At 32.4% G+C, this 19,261-nt stretch overlaps 1 protein-coding gene and 1 long non-coding RNA gene across 2 annotated transcripts; both read right to left on the reverse strand.

Moving 5' to 3' along the window:
• Positions 1-209: 209 nt before the first annotated feature.
• On the reverse strand, positions 210-5,660 carry LOC114317410 (voltage-dependent L-type calcium channel subunit). The gene is made up of 3 exons (XM_028264111.2): positions 5,264-5,660; positions 2,332-2,569; positions 210-638 (listed from the first exon to the last, which is right to left on the reverse strand). The coding sequence occupies exons 1-3, from the start codon at positions 5,558-5,560 to the stop codon at positions 484-486; spliced, it is 690 nt and encodes a 229-aa protein (XP_028119912.2). The 5' UTR covers positions 5,561-5,660; the 3' UTR covers positions 210-483.
• LOC114317411 (uncharacterized) lies at positions 2,982-5,257 on the reverse strand. The gene is made up of 2 exons (XR_003648601.2): positions 3,787-5,257; positions 2,982-3,756 (listed from the first exon to the last, which is right to left on the reverse strand). It is a non-coding gene; the product is annotated as an uncharacterized LOC114317411 (long non-coding RNA).
• Positions 5,661-19,261: the final 13,601 nt, after the last annotated feature.

The following is a 19,261-nucleotide window of genomic DNA, read 5'->3' on the forward strand; positions in this document are numbered from 1 at the left end:
AAAACATCATCACCATGTTTACAACAGAGAATGGACAACCAAAGCAAGAAGTGACAAGAAACAATAATATCAACATCTAGTGCAGTTATACCAGATTTAAAATATTATGCTTCCATATTGTAGGCAATAAGCAATATCATAGCAGCAACAATATAGTACTGTGGCACACATCTCAATAAGGTAGTAGTGCAACATATGTACTTCAAACATTTCTACACAAGACTACAAACTGCCTTTTTTTGTTATTATTATTAAATTTCTACACAGACTAGTTTCTACAGCAGCAATTCAATCAATCTGAAACTTTATCATGCGCATGACGGCTGCGAACATGCCGGGCAGAAGAGTAAGCAGAAAGCGCTGGTCCAGTCACAGTAGCGCAACATATGTACTTCAAACATTACGACACAAGACTACAAACTGCCTTTTTTTATTATTATTATTAAATTTCTACACAGACTAGTTTCTACAGCAGCAATTCAATCAATCTGAAACTTTATCATGCTCATGACGGCTGCGAACATGCCGGGCAGAAGAGTAAGCAGAAAGCGCTGATCCAGTCACAGTCAACGAATGCTTCGCGAGCCCCACGCTTTTCTTTGTTGCCAACCACACAGTCCAAAAGAATCCAATCCAACCTGAGACGCGCAAGCATTAAAGAAACAAAATGGAAACATCAGGAGCAAATTCATCATGAAAATTCACGGGGTTCAGCTTATATAAACTTCAATACAAGCCTAGTAATTTTATGGGAGAATACATGGGTTGGTTGAGAAGGTCCAAAAAAGAAACTGGCTCCAGCTTTCTGGTGCACAAAAAATAATATTAAATCTTAACTAGTACAAAATGTACAGTCAAATCTGAAGTACAATAAACATTCATCCCCAAGAACTCTACCAAGCTGAAGTCTGTTGGCTGATCTATCTAGATAGAGCCAAGTGTGCGCACAAACTGCACTGCACAGACACACAGAGATTCAGTCCATAATCACAATTGACAACCAGGTTGGGAGAGGTAAGGGGCATACAAGTTAGTGCTACCTATGCCACAGAGCCAACTATTGGTAATCAGTTACTACATACCTATGAAACATGGGTACTTCGAAAAACATGTCGTACCCATACCGGGTACTTATCGGCGTATGGTACCTCGTATGGTACTTCTGCATACGTACCAGGTACACGAAACACGTACCGAAGTTTTTTATTTTTAATTTTTGACATACCCAAACGTACCTAATATATATTCAAATCGTACTATACCTCAGTTGAAATAATATTTTCTTCTACTACAGAGATAAATTTCTTTCAATAGACTTCTTTTTTATTTTTTGTTTTATGCTTAGCATGATTTTAAAATTAAACTATTTTTTGTAAGTTATTTAATATATTGACATTTAATTTTGATTTATACCTATACTTTTGGTATTAAATGTTAATTGTAGGTTGGACTTTAACAAATTAAACCGTTTAATTAATTTTTGCATTACTCTAAATTAAAAAATAAATATTTTTTTACAAGCGTACCATGCCATACTCGTACCTTATTTTTTTTGAATTTTACCATATCGACATACCCGTATCGTACCAGTACCAATACTCGTAAGCGTATCCGTGCTTCATAGCTACATACAAGGCAGTGGGGGAAGTTGAGTTGTCTTCTCTTTCCCTTACTTAGTGTGGGCTGTGGGAGATGCCCACCCCAATTATTAATTTGGTCGCTAGTTGTTATCAGAGATTCCTTAAAAGTGGGCAGTTTGGAAGGCAGCCTAACCATAAAATGCGGATTGTAATCTTAAATGTACTCTACTGTAAGCTTTCAGGAGATGTTAACCAAAGATTCTTTTTGATGTGTTTCTAATAGATACTAGTCGTCATCCAGTTTACATGGTTTTGAAGGTCTACTCTTGAATCAACAAGATCAAAGATGTACAGCCAGGCATAAAAACAAACCACTGGGAAATATCTTAGTAGTTCGTGTAAATGAACCCTCAGTCCTGTGGGAAGTTCACACATCATAATCAGTCACTGTACCAGCCACCGCAGCTGATTTTCATGGACAGAACCATAGGCCATGAAGGTTTCAAACTCAACAATGGTTAATATAGTTCCCTGCACAGCAGTTTTTCCCCTGGCCTATGGGAGTCCACAAATCATAATCAGTCTATAGAGTCCATAAAGGCCTGAATCAAAGCGGTCTCAATTTATTTATGCCAAGCACAATCAACACAATGATTGAAACTTATTAGTGAAACTCATTGAACATCAAAGAATATAACCATGGTGGATCAGGGAAGAAGAAGAATGAATAAAGGAAAAGCAAACAGCTTACTTGTAGCAATCAGAACAGCTATGATTGCTGAAATTGTTGCAGTGGAAATAACAAACACAGCTACTGATAATGCCCCAATGTAAATTGCCGTCACACAGGTAAAGAAAAGAGCCAAGAAGCCCCCTGCCGCAGCTAAAGACACAAGAAGAGAAATTATAATGGCATTGACGGTTGCTGCCAGAAAGAAAAGCATAAAGACTACCAGTCCTGTCAAGGCCAGAAGCCCAATAGTTCCAACCTGAAGCAATTTTAGAAAATAATTCATAAGAAATATAGAAGCAATTAAAGAAAAAAAGTTTATTTGAATTAGGCAAGAACCGTATGAAGATTAAAATCCAACAAAACCAGGAGTCTTTTAATTTACCCTGAGTAAAACTCTAAAACAAAAGCAAAATATTAACGAAGAAGCAGATGTAGCTAGGCCAAATACCAGTATCTTGCATCAACAAAAGCCATACTGCAAAAAGCAATCAAATACTGCAGAAGAAAAATGGTAGAAGAGGAGGCAAATGATACACTATTAAGACAAAATAATGATTACAACAATTTTCAACTACAAGTCAGAGGTACTATTGTCATTTTTTAAAACATTCAACGGAATCCTCTAGTAGAGTTGTTTACATTAAGACAAAATAATAATTATGAAGGGATTCGTTTTGATTCTTATGATCCCATATCAATTAAAAATAGACTTGGCCATGTGAAGTGGGATAGTTTTTAATAGCAATTTATTTGTTTCTCTTATTCCATTTATCACTCTCTCCCCCACCAATCAGTTAACCAATTTCGTACTTCTCTCTATTAACAAATTACAGCAAAACAAGAAGTTTTAGTTCACATTATAAGATTAAAAGAATCCCTATAAAGCCCCTTACAGAAGAATTAATCCAAAATAATTGATCTACAAAACATGGATACGTCTCTAGAGAGGAGCCATACTTGTATCTGTGTTGAATATTGATACTCATACTCCTCAGATGCTCGTTGATGAGTATATGATACGTCCTAAACGTATTCATAATTTAAAATTCATATTCAAAATTTTGAAGAAGTATTGGACACTCTAGGTCAGGCATTCAAGTTCCAACCTGTCTTCAAATTGAAATAGGTCATTTCTTGTATACCACCATTAGAGTATATATGTTACAAATATACAAGAATAGTTTCAAATATTTTGCATACTCCTCACAGAAGAAGAATTGGAAAGTAATGAGATCAAAGCACGTCAAATTTGGTTAAATTTTGTGTGGACTAAATATAACCTTAATTTTTTGTGTGAATACAATTTTTTTATTAGTCTGAAATTACAATATTTGGTAGATAAATAAAGACAAATAGTTTGTTACAACTATGTTATGAAAAAAATTACATTTCAAATTATATCTATACTTACATAGTGTATGTATGTATGTATCCCTAGTATATCTGTATTATACTTTTAAAACTCTATCTTACTGTCGTATCAATATCATGTTGTACCCATATCTTGTATCTATATCTCTGCTTCAAAGTAATTTAATTGAAGTAATTGGTTTTTTGAGAAAATTGAAAAATTCACTTCATTTCAAAACAAATGAAATACCAAATGGGTGTTCTCCCTTTATACTAGTATAAATATAAACAAATGACCCACTAGCCACAGTTCCTAATGTTGGCAAATTCCTGGGATAAATTTTGGATGGTGCAGACAATCTTGAAACAGATACTGTAGTCAGGCTAATTGGTAACTGGAAGAAAATTTTAGTAGTTTTTCATAAAGTAAAGATGTTTTAACAACTTTATTCTCCTTTTCTCTCCAATTTATAACCCCAACAAGTAGTCACACTTGCATTACTAAAGACAACTCCAATATCATCATAAATATTTGATTACCACAGCTTAACAGAATTCTCCAAAAGTTTTATTAAGGTCATTTAGGAGCAAAAAACCAAGATCAAACATGTATATCTAAAGCTTCTTGGCAATTACAAATACTGAAATTGTTACAATTCCAAAATTAACAAAAGTTGCATCATTGAGAACATGAAGATGAACCAAAGAAGGTATCCTGGATTTTTCCAGATTGACCAGTTCATCCACACATCAACAATTGTAATGCTCTACACTCAATGTGAACAAAGGCTATTTCCCAAAAAGAAACAATAGACAATCAATGCTTCTACTGTTGTGAGGGAAGTTCATTGGGAAACGATCAATCAACTCATATTCCTAACCAAACTACTCACAACAATGAAGATGCATCCATTTACTCTTAAAAATAAAAAAAATAAAAACAATTAAGATCTCCTCTGGGGCACAATTCCCTTTCCACACAGGTAAGATAAAAAAAATTATAGCTCTAATTTGCTTTTGTTGGTGAAGCATCAAATCTTATACACCTGCAATTTCAATCAATAAATTGACCAAATTTCCATCAAAACCCATAATCATAATTCCACGCCAAAAATTGATCAAGCAGAACAAAAACCCAAATCAAATCAACACTCACAACTACATAATTTAACCAAAAGTAAATCTAAACATATCATGATAAAGCAGAACAAAAACCCACATCAAATCAACAACACTCACAACTACATAATTTAACCAAAAGTAATTCTAAAAATATCATGATAAAGCAGAACAAAAACTCACATCAAATCAACACTCATAAACTAAATAATTTAACCAAAACTATATCTAACCATATCATAGAGAGAGAGAGAGAGAGATAAATATGTGTGTGTGTGTGTGTAAATTGATAAAGCAGAACAAAAACCCACATCAAATCAACACTAAAACTACATAATTTAACCCCAAAAATTTTTTAAAATAAAATAAAAACTGTATCTAAACATAACGATAACACAAAGAAGACAGAGAGAGAGAGAGAGAGAGAGAGAGAGAGATACATATACATAAATGTGTGTGGTTTGTTGTGGGTGATACTCACAGATACAACAAGGAGGGCACGGAGAGGAGTTCCACGACGAGCCCAGAGAAGGACATCGCGGCCGGTGTTCCGGGAAGCTTGGCGGAGGAGAGGAACGTTCTCGGAGAGAGAGGCTTTGATCCGGTGGATGACAGGACTCGACCCGTACGCGGAATCTGGATTCGGGAAGAAAATCTCAGCCCCCACACGCCGGAGTACGCCGTCGAGACTGACTCCTTCGTCGTGCCTTCCCTTCCCACTAGCCTCCGCGAACTCACCGTTGGACTTCTCTCTCACTGCTTCTTCAGGTTCCCCCATTCTCTCTCTCTCTCTCTCTATCTCTCTCTCTGGTCTGTGTGTGTGTGTGTGTGTGTGTGTGTGTGTGTGTGTGTTTGTTTGTTTGTTTTAGATTAGATGTAAAGGTTATCCTTTTAAAGGTTTTTTTTGGACAAAAAATATTTTTTTAAAATTATTTTTTATATTTTTTAATGTTTGTTATAATAAAAGTAGAAGCTAATAGAAAATATTTTTTTTATGGTGAATGAAAAATAAATCTATTTAGATAAAAAAAATATTTTTTTCTTTTAAAAGGTAAAAAATACTTTTCAATCTAATTTTTTACTATCACCACATCACCATTATCACAATCACTATCACAGTTATCATCACCATCACTGTCGTTGTCGCCTCACTACCTCTACCTCCACCTCTACCTCCATCTTCATTCTACTACCACTACCACCAAATTTGAAAAAATATTTTCTCTAGAAGACATTTTCCAAAGAAAAAAAAAATTGTAAGAAAATATTTTTCGTCCAAACAAACGAACCGAGAGAATCATTTACCAATTTTTTTAAGAGAAAAAAGGACGTTCCATGGGGAGAGATAACCGATTACTAACCAGATTTAACTCAATTCATAAGAAAAGACTCACCACTGGACATACAAATAGACTTCACCCACTTATCCACAGGAAAACACAAAGTCAATTGAAGTACAACATAATAATCCGAAACAAATCGATACCACTCAAGAATCAACTGGGTGGAGGGAAGATGGGAAATCTACTGGACCACCACCCGTGGTCATTTACAAATTTGATACCAAGTTAATGTGTGACAATGGTTCGCTTTTGTGACATATCTCATCATACAATAATCAAAAGATTATCTTTATACAACTTAATATTATTGACTATAAATTTAAGAGTATCGTTATTCAAATTCAAAAATTAGATTTACTTATTAGTCAATTATCTTTCTTACGCATTACTGAATTTAGAGCGTAAATTTTTATATTATTTTTCTAATTTAAAGAGTCATATTTTTTTAAAAAAATTAAGTGCTTTTATTTCATCAAAAGTACCAAAGCATTGGTAATACATTTAAGATTAGGGTAAATTACAAATACACCCATTGAAATTTGTTTAAAATACGAATTATTTCTTGTGATTTAGAAAATTATAAATACCTTCTTGTCAGAATTTTTTATTTAACAGAATTAATTGAAAAAGTGAAATTTTTAACTGTTTACCTATATAATAATAAAATTATTTGAATTATTAATTGAAATAAAATTTTAACATTATTAAAAACTGTTAATTGACTTGATGATTTATTAATAAAAGGACCTATTTGTTATGAAATTAGAAACCTTAAGAGGGTATAATGTAATTTTTACAACCACAAGGGATAATTTGTAATTTAAGTAAATCTCAAGGGGTGTGTTTATAATTTATCCTTAAGATTAATAGTGCTAGGTTGATTATACTTAGATATTATTTGATGTGATATATTATAGGGAAAATTAGTCTAAGGTCCCTCCCCTATTTTTTGTAATGGAAGAGATCCACAATATTATTTTATGATGTCTAAGGTCCCTCAACTCCCACACTCATATATCACAGAAAAATTTGATTGAAATCAAACCTCATTTTCTCTCTCTCTCTCTCTCTCTCACTCTAAACTCTCTCGGCGTGCCCAATTCATCAGATCGTCCACCTACGAGATCACAAACTCTGGCGCCTTCGACATCCTTGCTGGAGACGTCGCTGAAGGCGACGACGCAGGGCGTAGGGCGTGGGATGCAACGACTAAGTCACTAGCGACGACAAGGTTGTGTGGATCGTCGCAGCCCTTTGTTATGTGATTCGAGGAGAGAGATTGAGATTGAGATTTTTCGATATGCCCCCAATGCCTTCAATGCTGTCACGACCCAAACCCCCCTTATGGGTTTAGCACCGTAACCGCCCAGTAATCCAAGATTACCGAACGCCTGCTTAACAGTAATACAGTAATATAGACTACAGGGGCTAGCGGAAGCCAAAACAGTAAATAAACAGTGTCTAATGAGCTGTGACAGTCTGCATGCAAAAAGACTATTCATTCAAATATATACAGTCAGACAAAACAGTATGTACATATATACAATCATTCAGTTCAGGGACCTAATCCCCATTAAACAGTACCATAACAATCTATACAGTCGTACAAAACAGATACAGAGACAGACGGGGAAATTAAAAACACCCCTAAGCCGTAGCTTGACAGGCTCGGAACCTCGCATTGAGGCACAGTCATTGGCTTGACAAAACTGGAGCTTACCCCGACGCTTCTAGCCACGGTCTGGTGCCTGTACACCTACATATATATATAAGCAGTGAGCTAAAGTCCAGTGAATAACACAATGCGTAAAGGGGTTGAGAATGAATGTCTTTACAGTAATGAAAACAGTTCATTAATTCAGTATATCAGTCATTCAGTCATATGTGGTACATCCATTAGTATAACAGTACAGTAAACAGTAAGTCTTAAAAGACCGAACAGTAAATGATGGCCATCAGTCAGTAACAGTAGTGGTTCCAACAAGGGAACCGACAGAAATCTCTGTGACAGTAACAGTAAACAGTAGTTGCTAAGGATGCCACAATACAGTTCAGAATATAGGACATACATTCATTCAATTAACAGTATCAGTTCAGAAAGCAATACAGTTCAATTGTTCAGAAGATAATCATTTTGAACATATCTTTACACAGTTGTTACTCACAGAGTTCTGGGCTACAGTAAGGCTAGAGCGCGTCCCCAGTCGTCAACCCTACACAGTTTACAGATTGAACACACACTAAGCTACACAGTTGGGAAAGATAATAACTTAATCCCTAATTTGCCTCGGTGTGTTCTACATCTATATCCTCAATAAGATGTCCTAAACTAGGCCTAAGAATGCCTAGAATGAGATGAGGATGCAAAGATGCACTTTAAAAGCATTTTCAGAAGTTTTAGAAAACAGGGGTCACGCTCGAGCGTAGGTTACTCTGCTTGAGCGGACATGCAGACAAACGTTTCCGCTCGAGCGTAGACTTACCCGCTCGAGCGTTCTGCAAAACAGTCAAAAGTGCTGGATAGGTGAAAATCACGCTCGATTGGGCGCTCGACACCCGCTCGAGCATGAGACACAATGTCCGGCTCGAGTGTCAATTCTTCCGCTCGAGCGGACCTCAAAACAGAACAAAATGCTGGGAGCACAATTTCCACGCTCGAGCGCCAGTCACCCCGCTCGAGCGTGAATCCAAATTCTGGAAATTCCAAATTTGAACCTCAAGCTCAAAACCAAGTTTTAAACCATAAATTTCGATCCTCTTGGGCCAATTTTCCAGAAAACATCCCAAAACTCATACTTTAACATGATTCAAAGCTCAATTTGTAAAATCAAAGCCCAAGGTTGTTTCTAACAACTCAATTCAAACCAATTTTCATGAATAAGAAGAACATGCAAACATGCATGAATTAAAACCATTTCAAAGCTTCAATTTCATGCTCTAATGAGCTAACTCTTACAAAAACAAGATGAAAACATGGACTTAACATAACTATGAGCATGCATGTGACAATTCTCCATGGAATCAACTCAAAATTCAACAATTCAAACATGCATGCATGGAATGAGCTCCAATTCAACATCAATGAACCAATTCTTGCCTTAGCTCTTTAAACTACCATAATCCATGCTAGAAGGGACTTAAATACACAATAAGAAGGATAAAATTCATACCTAGGTTCCTCAATTACAAGTCTAGAGGCTCAATTATGCACTTAAGCTTTCAATTCCTCAAGATTCAAGCCAAATTATGAAGAACTCAAGCTATCACTACCTCTCACTCTCTCAAGTCGGCAAGAACAAGGAAAAAAAGGCTGATGAAGTGTGCTATGTGGTCAAGTGTGTAAGGCTCAAATGGTTAGATGATAGGCCACTTAAATGGCAAAATTGTGAATAAGGCCAACTTGTAATTTGTCAATAATTAATCTAATTTAATCGTACCAAATCATATTTTAACTAAATATGCCATAAAATCACATTAATTCTAAGGATCACAAATCATCGATCAATTTCTGGTTCGGCCGCTGATAAGGCCTTCAATTTGCAATTTAACCATAAAAACATGAACAGATAATCGGACAGTCAAACAGATAGATAGTGCATTTAAACAGATATACTTAATCAATTCAGTTCCAGATTTCAGTCAGTCAGTTCAGTACTTTAATCAATTCAGTTACCAATCATAATCAGTCTCAGTTTAGCAGTAATCGGTAGTTAATCAGTAATTCATCGGTAATCAGTGGTGAGGGTTGTTACAAATGCCATGTCCTTGATCTGCAGAACCTTGAAGCTTATTCCCCTAGTTCACTTGGTACGCATGAGTGTGTGCCTACAGGAGAGAGAGGGGGAGAATGAAACTTTGTTGATTATCAAAAAGTGAGAGAGAATATGTTGATGGCACCATTTTTTGGAGGAATTGTAAGCTCTTCCATCTCAATGATGCATCTAAACTGTTTAACAAAAGGCCTCACGCAGATACATTCTTATAGCTTTATTTTTAACCATCATCATCATCATCTCTCTCTTTCTCTCTCTCTCTCTCTCTCAGTTTTTGTGAATTTCTCTAAGTTTGAGGGAATTTTTTCTGGGTTTTTGTGAATTTCTTTAGGGTGGGAAAGGAAATTTCTCTGGTTTTGAGAGAAATTCTCTGGTAAGTTTTTCTCTATTTCTCTTGTTCTTTTCAGTCTTTTGTGAGTTCATTTTTATTTTTTATATTTATTTCTATAACTTGTTATCTTTCTACATCATATAGTGTTTGTTTTTTTAGATGGGATTTTATAAGAGAAGTCTCTTCAATATGCAAACTTATCGGAGTTATTGTTGCAATTTTTCATGATGTAAACGTAAACAAGTATTGCAGATAGTGTCCATATGTTGACTATGTTCCCTCCAAATTGTGGAGCTGCAATGAAAAACCAATGCATTGCGAGATATTTTCTTAAGTCAGAACTATAAGATGACATTTGAATAAGCAACCTATATGAGCAAAAAACTACAAAAATGATAACACACTGAAATGTGAATGCCAATTGTTAAAACACAATAAGTAATTTAATTTCTAGCATGGTAAATATTGCTTAACATATCATTCTAAAAGATAACTTCAAATGCAGTCTTATTTTTGTTTTTGTCATGCAACTAACATCTGGCACCAGAAAGCCGAATACACATTCTTATTCTAGTGTTTTTGTTTTTATGGTAAATGTAGACAGAGGTAAGAACAAGGCGGTTGACTTTGACGTGCGAGGGTAGTGACAAGTTCAAGGTTTTCCCTTTCACTGACATCTCACAAGCAAGGATTGAGGACTTGTGCAATCTGATATACTCATAGAAGAACCCTTAACCCTGTGTAAGATTTGTAAACAAGCTTTTCTCCACTTTGAGAAAACTAGTTGTAGTTAGGGTCTTGTAATGTGTTTGGATGACTGATATTGGTAACTCTGTTACCATTCATGGAAAAGAATTGTATAAAAGAATTGGTTCATGAAAACAATGAATTTCTCTGGAGTGGTTTGGAAATTTCTCTGGAGATGTAATTTTGTGGGAAGTCCAGGAAAGGTCGGGAAGGCCAGAGAAACTTATTTGGTATCATTTGACATTGTACTAAACGTTTGTCGTGGGTCTCAATTTTTATTTAAAAATACTAAGGCCCTGTTTGGAAATAAATTTTTTTAATAATTTTTTGACTTTTTAGTTAAAATATAATGTAAAAAAAGCTTATGCTTGGTTATCATTTTTTAAAAATATTTTTCAGAAAATTCTACTTTTTTCTTTTTCGTGTTTTTTCGTTTTTACTGAATTTTTTAATATTTTGAGCAAAATTTTTTTTTTTAAACATTCCTAACATACATATACCTAAAAAGTAAAAAAAAAAATTTGAAAAAAACCTTTTAAAAATTCACTAACTACCAAAAATACAAAAAAAAATACGAGAATTCAATTCATTTTTTGTATTTTTATGTATTTATTAATTTTAAAAATATTTTTTCACAAATTTTTACTTTTTAGATACATCTAAGTAAAGTGCATCTAAAAAAGGAAAAAGAATGTTTAAAATTTTAAAAATATTCACTAAAAAACAAAAAAATACGAAAATCAAAAAACTCAATTTTCAAAAAACTTAATTCAAAAAACTCAAACCAAACACACTGATTTGGAATAATTTTTTAGCTTTTTATGAAAAGATGTGTAAAAAATAGAGAGAAAATGACATCTTTGACTTTTTTGTATAGATTGTTGGTTTTTTATTTTTTTATGACTTTTTGACTTTTAGCTAAAAAAATCACTTGTCAAACGAGGCCTAAATGCTTTGTAGAGTTCATCACATAATAGTGTTATGTGTGGCAAAACTCAAGGGCACTTTAATTATAATTGTCAAAAATATACTCATCTAAGCCTCCGTTTGAAAAGTTGGTTTTGAGATTTTTTTGGTTAAAGCAGTCATAACCAATAAGATAAAATATCACATCAAATTCATAATTATTATATTATTTCTCTCATAAAAAAGTAAAAAAAAGTTAAAAGTCTTTCTCAAACTAAACTTCTTAAATCCAAACTAAAATAATTTAAAAAATCAAAAAATTAAAAAGCTAACCCACTCTCCAAAACGAAGGCTATAAATTACCAGTACTATTTTAAAGCATCAGGTCCATCAAACAACATGATTCATATAATAATGTAAAATTACACTTTTCATTTACCATTACAGAAAAAGGGGTAAGGATTAAGGACACCAAGAGTGACACCTAATAAAATATTCAAATAATATAAATATATAGAATGAGTCCTTCAATTAGTTAATCAAAAATTATTCATTCACACAAATTTTCTCTCTGAATATTTCTGAAAAAGTTTTTAACCGTTCAAAAACTCATTCTGAAAAAAAAATTGTGGAGATGTAATGTGATTGTTAATTAATAATAACAATGTAGTTCATTCATTTTATCATAATATTATGAAAGAATTAATATGGTTTTAGTTTTTACTTTTCTTTTTAAAAAAAATATTGTAAAATGGCACATTAATATAAATAAGATTCTCAATTGTTATCATTTCCATATGACTCTACATTTAAATGATCCCAAAAATACCACTTAAACGTGACACTATTTATTTATTTATTTATTTATTTTTGGGGGGGATGGGGAGGACTATTATGAAGTGTTTTTATGAGATAATTGCATGAGCTCCCAATTATTGTCAAATCATGGCCACAACTAAAAACACTTTGACATAATTTAATTACATATATTAATGGATAAATTATATTGACACCCTCTGAGATTTTTATTTACTATAATTTCCTTCCTTACCTTTTGAAAATTACATCTCCCCCTAAAGTTTAAAGTTTCATTACAGATTCCCCCCTCAACTCTTTTAATTTTTTTAAATATCAATTTTACCCTCATTGGATAAATTACATTGACACCCCTCATATTTTAGAAATTACAATCCCCTCCCTAAGGTTTAAAGTAATATTACCAATTACCCCCTCGGTTAGTATTAGTTGGAAAAAAAATTCATTGAAAAAAAAATTTAATTGGAAAAAAATTAATGGGTAAATTACACTAACACCCCTTGAAGTTTATGTTTATTATAGTTCCCCCTCACCTTTTTGAAATTACATCTCCTCCTGAGGTTTAAAGTTTCATCACAGATTCCCCCCTCAGCCCTTTTAATTTTTTTAAATACCAATTTTACCCTCATTGTGTAAATTACATTGACACCCCTCACATTTTAGAAATTACAATCTCCTCCCTAAGGTTTAAAGTAATATTACCAATTGCCCCATTGGTTAGTATTAGTTGGAAAAAAAATTCATTGAAAAAAAAATTCATTGGAAAAAAATTAATTGAAAAAAAAATTTGTTAGTAAAATTTTTAAATTTTTGTTTAAAAACCAACGTAAACACATTTTTTGAATTTACGTTTTTTTCTCAAATTTACAAACCGAGACAACCATTTATAAACCAAAAAAATTATCAAACAAGTTTTTATGATAGTTTTTTAAATTTTTGTAAATTGAAAATGAAATAGTTACCAAATAGGTTTCTAATGGTAAAAATATCGTAAAATTAAAAAATAATTAAATAAGTTACCAACATAAGAAATGACTTATCAAAAGATTCTTAGGCTATGTATGATTTGATTTTTAGCAATTTTTAAAAAAAATTAAAAATTAATTTAGTTAAGAAATAAAAAATAAAAAAATAATTTTCATTTCGTTTAAAAAATAATTTTTTTTTATTTCTTAACCAAATTAATTTTTAATTTAAAAAAAAAATTCTAAAAATCAAACCATACATAGCCTAAGAATCTTTTGATAAGCCATTTCTTACGTTGGTAACTTATTTAATTATTTGTTAATTTTACGACATTTTTACCATCTGAAATCGGTTTGGTAACCATTTCGTTTTCAGTTTTTAATTTATATTTACAAAAATTTAAAAAACTTTCATAAAATCTTGTTTGATAATTTTTTTGGTTTATAAATAGTTGTCTCAGTTTGTGAATTTGAGGAAAAAACGTAAATTCAAAAAATGAGTTTACGTTGGTTTTTAAACAAAAATTTAAAAATTTTACTAACAATTTTTTTTTTCAATTAATTTTTTTCCAATTATTTTTTTTCCAATGAATTTTTTTTCCAACTAATACTAACCGAGGGGACAATTGGTAATATTACTTTAAACCTTAGGGAGGGGATTGTAATTTCTAAAACATGAGGAGTGACAATGTAATTTATCCAATGAGGGTAAAATTGGTATTTAAAAAAATTAAACGGGCTGAGGGAGGAATCTGTAATGAAATTTTAAACCTCAGGGGAGGTGTAATTTACAAAAGGTGAGGAGAAAACTGTAATAAATATAAACCTCAGGGGGTGTCAGTGTAATTTATCTAAAATTAATTGAAAAAAAAAATTTGTTAGTAAAATTTTTAAATTTTTGTTTAAAACCAACGTAAACTAATTTTTTGAATTTACATTTTTTCTTCAAATTTACAAACTGAGACAACCATTTATAAACCAAAAAAATTATCAAACAAGTTTTTATGACAGTTTTTAAAATTTTTGTAAATATAAATTAAAAACTGAAAACGAAATGGTTACCAAACAGATCTCAGATAGTAAAAATGTCATAAAATTAACAAATAATTAAATAAGTTACCAACATAAGAAATGACTTACCAAAAGATTCTTAGGCTATGTATGGCTAGATTTTTAGATTTTTTTTTAAATTAAAAATTAATTTGGTTAAGAAATAAAAAATAATTTAAAGGAAATAAAAATTATTTTTTTATTTTTTATTTCTTAACCAAATTAATTTTTAATTTTTTAAAAAAATTTCTAAAAATCAAATCATACAAAACCTAAGAATCTTTTAATAAGTCATTTCTTATGTTGGTAACTTATTTAATTATTTATTAATTTTATGACATTTTTACCATCTGAAACCTGTTTGGTAACCATTTTGTTTTCAGTTTTCAATTTATATTTACAAAAATTTTAAAAACTGTCATAAAAACTTGTTTGATAATTTTTTTGATTTATAAATGGTTGTCTCAGTTTGTAAATTTGAGAAAAAAACGTAAATTCAAAAAATGAGTTTACATTGTTTTTAAACAAAAATTTAAAAATTTTACTAACAATTTTTTTTTCAATTAATTTTTTTCTAATTAAATTTTTTTTGTCAATGAATTTTTTTTCCTACTAATACTAACCAAATGGGCAATTGGTATTATTACTTTAAACCTTAGGAAGGGGATTGTAATTTCTAAAATGTGAGGAGTGTCAATGTAATTTACACAATGAGGGTAAAATTGGAATATAAAAAAATTAAAAGGGCTGAGGGGAGAATCTATAATGAAACTTTAAACCTCGGGGGGAGATGTAATTTTCAAATGGTGAAGGGGGAACTATAATAAATATAAACCTCAGGGCGTGTCAGTATAATTTACCCTATATTAATTATATAACCACTTTTTAATTTAAGCCTTATTTGTCATAACTTAAAAAAGTTAAGAAATCACTATCTTATTTAAGTCACATCATCTTATTTAAGTCATATCACATCTCTACCGCATCACTTCAAATCTAACACATATTTCATAAAAAGTCAAAAAGTGCACTTATTTAGATCATTCCAAACCACCCCTAAGGACTGGTTTGGCATGTCTTAAAAAAGACAAAAAGTTACTAAAAAAATTAAAAAGTTATTAATATTCACAAATTAAAAATATAAAAAAAATAAATTTACATTGATGGAAAGTACAAGTCATGAATGTATGACACAGTGATGGGTCTATCCCGGTACAAATTACACACGGGTGCACAACAAATTTACATAGGATAGTGTTATTCGGTTCGTGGAGCCTATCACGGATCTCGTTTTGATAATCTAAACCGTTTAATGTATAAAACTCGTCGAGTATTATTTATCTGTAAAAAAAATCACCTTAATCGGATATCGGCAACTATATGGTCAAATCAGTTTTCTATAAACAAATGGATAGTGTTATAGTTAACGGTTGAAAAAAAAAAATAATCTGATCAGATAGCTATCGATATCCAATCAATATGATTTTTTATAAGCATATAGTCCTCGATGAGTTCTACACATTGAACGGTTTAGATTATCAAAACGGGACTCATGATGGCCCCCACGGGCCGAACAGTACTGTTCAATGCAATGCTCAAAAAGTAGGCAAGCATTTTTTAGCATCAATTCAGCCTGCGCAGACGGTACGACTGTACAACTCACAATTCTTATCTTTTCCTACACACTAATTTATATAATTTTTTAATACACATTTTTTCATAAAAAGTCAAAAAATTAACCCAAACAATCATATTTTTTCCTAAACTTTTTAATTTAAAAAGTTAAAAAGTACACTTATTTAGAATACCCAAAACAATCTCAAAATTTGAAATCTCTTAAAAGATAAAAAAATCAAAAAATTATTAAAAAACAAAAAAAATTAAAACAATTCACAAAAGTTTAGGCGAATAAAAAGATTCACCAGTCAGAAAGTAAAATGGCAAATTTACCCTCATGTCTGTCCGTTCCCCTGAACCCCCCCCCCCCCCAAAAAAAAAGGTACAAAAGCTTACACAAAGCTTACACAGCCGTACTGCATGCACGTGCATGTTAGTACTCAAATGAGTAAAAAAATAATTTTGTAAAAGTCAAAATATACGTTTATAGTGAGGTACGTTTAATTTGAAAACTTCAATCAGCATCATAAATCCGTTTTTATGTTTTTATTTTTATTTTTTATGTTATCTTTTGTTCGGAAAACAATGTTGATTTGGTGTATTGTGTTACACAAATTGAACAAGACAAATGCGAGCTAGCATTTTTACAGTAGGATAAGAATAGAAGGTATTTTTCCTGATGAAGACCTTGCCACAAGAATGATTGATAATGAAAAAATTATTATTATTTTATTTTTTTTGAACAAAGAAAAAAAATCTTTTAAGATGTTTTCACTGTGGTTATAGAATCAAATCTCAAGGTAGCCGGTTGCTGATTGTCGGCTTGATTTAACCCAATAAAAAAGAAGTTATTCATCATCGAGACACTAATAGAGCTTATCGATCACCCCAATAAGATCGAATTTCGATCGAAATACAACACAAGATCTTTACAAAGAACCATTTAAAAATACCTAACATTTCACATTCTCAAAAGTCAAATTTAACTCTCCAGTAGGAAGACAAATGACTTTACCATTGGGCCAACACCCCGGTGGTTAATCAAAAAATTATTTGAAACATGATTAGGTGGTCATCCATGGCTATTATGATTGATGATTTTGAGTTGAGTAGAAGAGAATAGTAAGAGGTATGGTGCAGTGCTCGGTGATTGGTTAGTGATATAATTACGTGGTGTTTCAAGGGCACCGAACAATTTTCCGTGATGATGTTGACACCATTCAGCAGAATCCGAATCCTCCGTCGCACTCCCCTACAGCGCTTTCCTATCGCCCTCCAAAACGACGTCGTTTTGGAGTTTTTTTTTTTTTTTTTTTTTTTCTTTTCTTGTTCTTCTTTCTTTCTTTCTTTCCAACACTGCTATGTCTCTCTCTCTCTCTCTCTCCTCATTTCAGATTGCAAATTGAATCGGAGAGAGAAGCAACAATCATCGACCCTTCTTCTTCTTCTTTCTTATTTTGATTTTCCCCTCTGGTTTCTGGGTCTCCAGATCTGCCTCTCTGCTTCATCTTTTTTTTACCTACAAACCCAAGAAACCCAGATCTGCCTCTCTGCTTCATCATCATCATCAAACCCAGAATAATTTCTTTGCTTCATCTATTTTTTTACCCACCCAAAATTTCAAACCCAAGAACTAAAATCAAATTTCATCACCATTATCAAACCCAGAATAATTTCAAACCTAGATGAACAAGAAGAACCCATTTTCTGTTCAGAATTAGTTGTGTATAGCTTCGTGAATGTAATTTTGAAAGCTGCTTGAACATTAAATGTTCAAGTGCTTTACATTGATTGTGAAGTTTTTATAATTAGGGCCTCCTAAGAAATTTAAATCTTATGCTTTTGAGCTTGAGTTCAAGAAAACGAGCAGAACAGGAAAAGAAAGTCTACTTTCCTTAGTAGTTAATGTTTTCTCTTCTCCTTTAACAAAATATTTAAAAATTTGGAGCAAAAGTTCAAAAATCAATAAAAAAAATATAAGGCAAAAAATGGTAACCTAAAATTAAGATTGTCTCTTCATCATATTTTCTTTTGACCCCCTGTTTTTCATGGTAATCAAACAAGGAAAAGTGTTTTTCTTTGCATTTTCTTCCCCTTTCCTTCACAAATGGGAAGCCAAATATAGCCTCAAAGTCGCCGGGCCTAAACAGAGATGGCAAAAATCCCCAAAAAATAAAAAGAATCAAGAAATGAAAGAATTTAAATAGCATTTAAAGAGATTCAGAAAATGGATTTTGTGAAGAGAAAGAGAGAGTGGTGAGTTGTGGTGTTGTTGGGTATGTGATGTGTTGGTGCCTCTCTCTGTGTTGTGAAGAAGAAACGGCTTTAACAACCGAAACCCATTAGCAGAAAGAGAGAGAGAAAGAAAGAAAGAAGAAGAAGAAGAAAAAGAAAAAGAAAAAGAAAAAAAAACCTCCAAAATGACGTCGTTTTGGAGGGTGATAGGAAACCGCTGCAGGGGTGTGCGACAGAGGATCCGGATTCGTGGTTGGTGGTGTTGAAATTGAATCCGGATCCTCCGTCGCACACCCCTGCAGCGGTTTCCTATCGCCCTCCAAAACGACGTTGTTTTGGAGGTTTTTTTTTTTTTTTTTCTTTTTCTTCTTTCTTTCTCTCTCTCTCTCTCTCTCTCTCTCTCTCTCTCTACTGATGGGTCTCGGTTGTTAAGGCCGTTTCTTTTTCACAACACAGAGAGAGGCACCAACACATCGCATACCCAACAACACCACAACTCACCACTCTCTCTCTCTCTTTTTCTTCACAAAACCCAGTTTCTGAGTCTCTTTCAATTCTATTTAAATTCTTTCATTTCTTGATTCTTTTTATTTTTGGGGATTTTTGCCATCTCTGTTTAGGCCCTGCGACTTTGAGGCTATATTTGGCTTCCCATTTGTGAAGGAAAGGGGAAGAAAATGCAAAAAAAAACACTTT

This window comes from Camellia sinensis, chromosome 4 (assembly GCF_055761805.1).
Source record: "Camellia sinensis isolate YWXY chromosome 4, ASM5576180v1, whole genome shotgun sequence".
Lineage (NCBI taxonomy): Eukaryota > Viridiplantae > Streptophyta > Magnoliopsida > Ericales > Theaceae > Camellia > Camellia sinensis.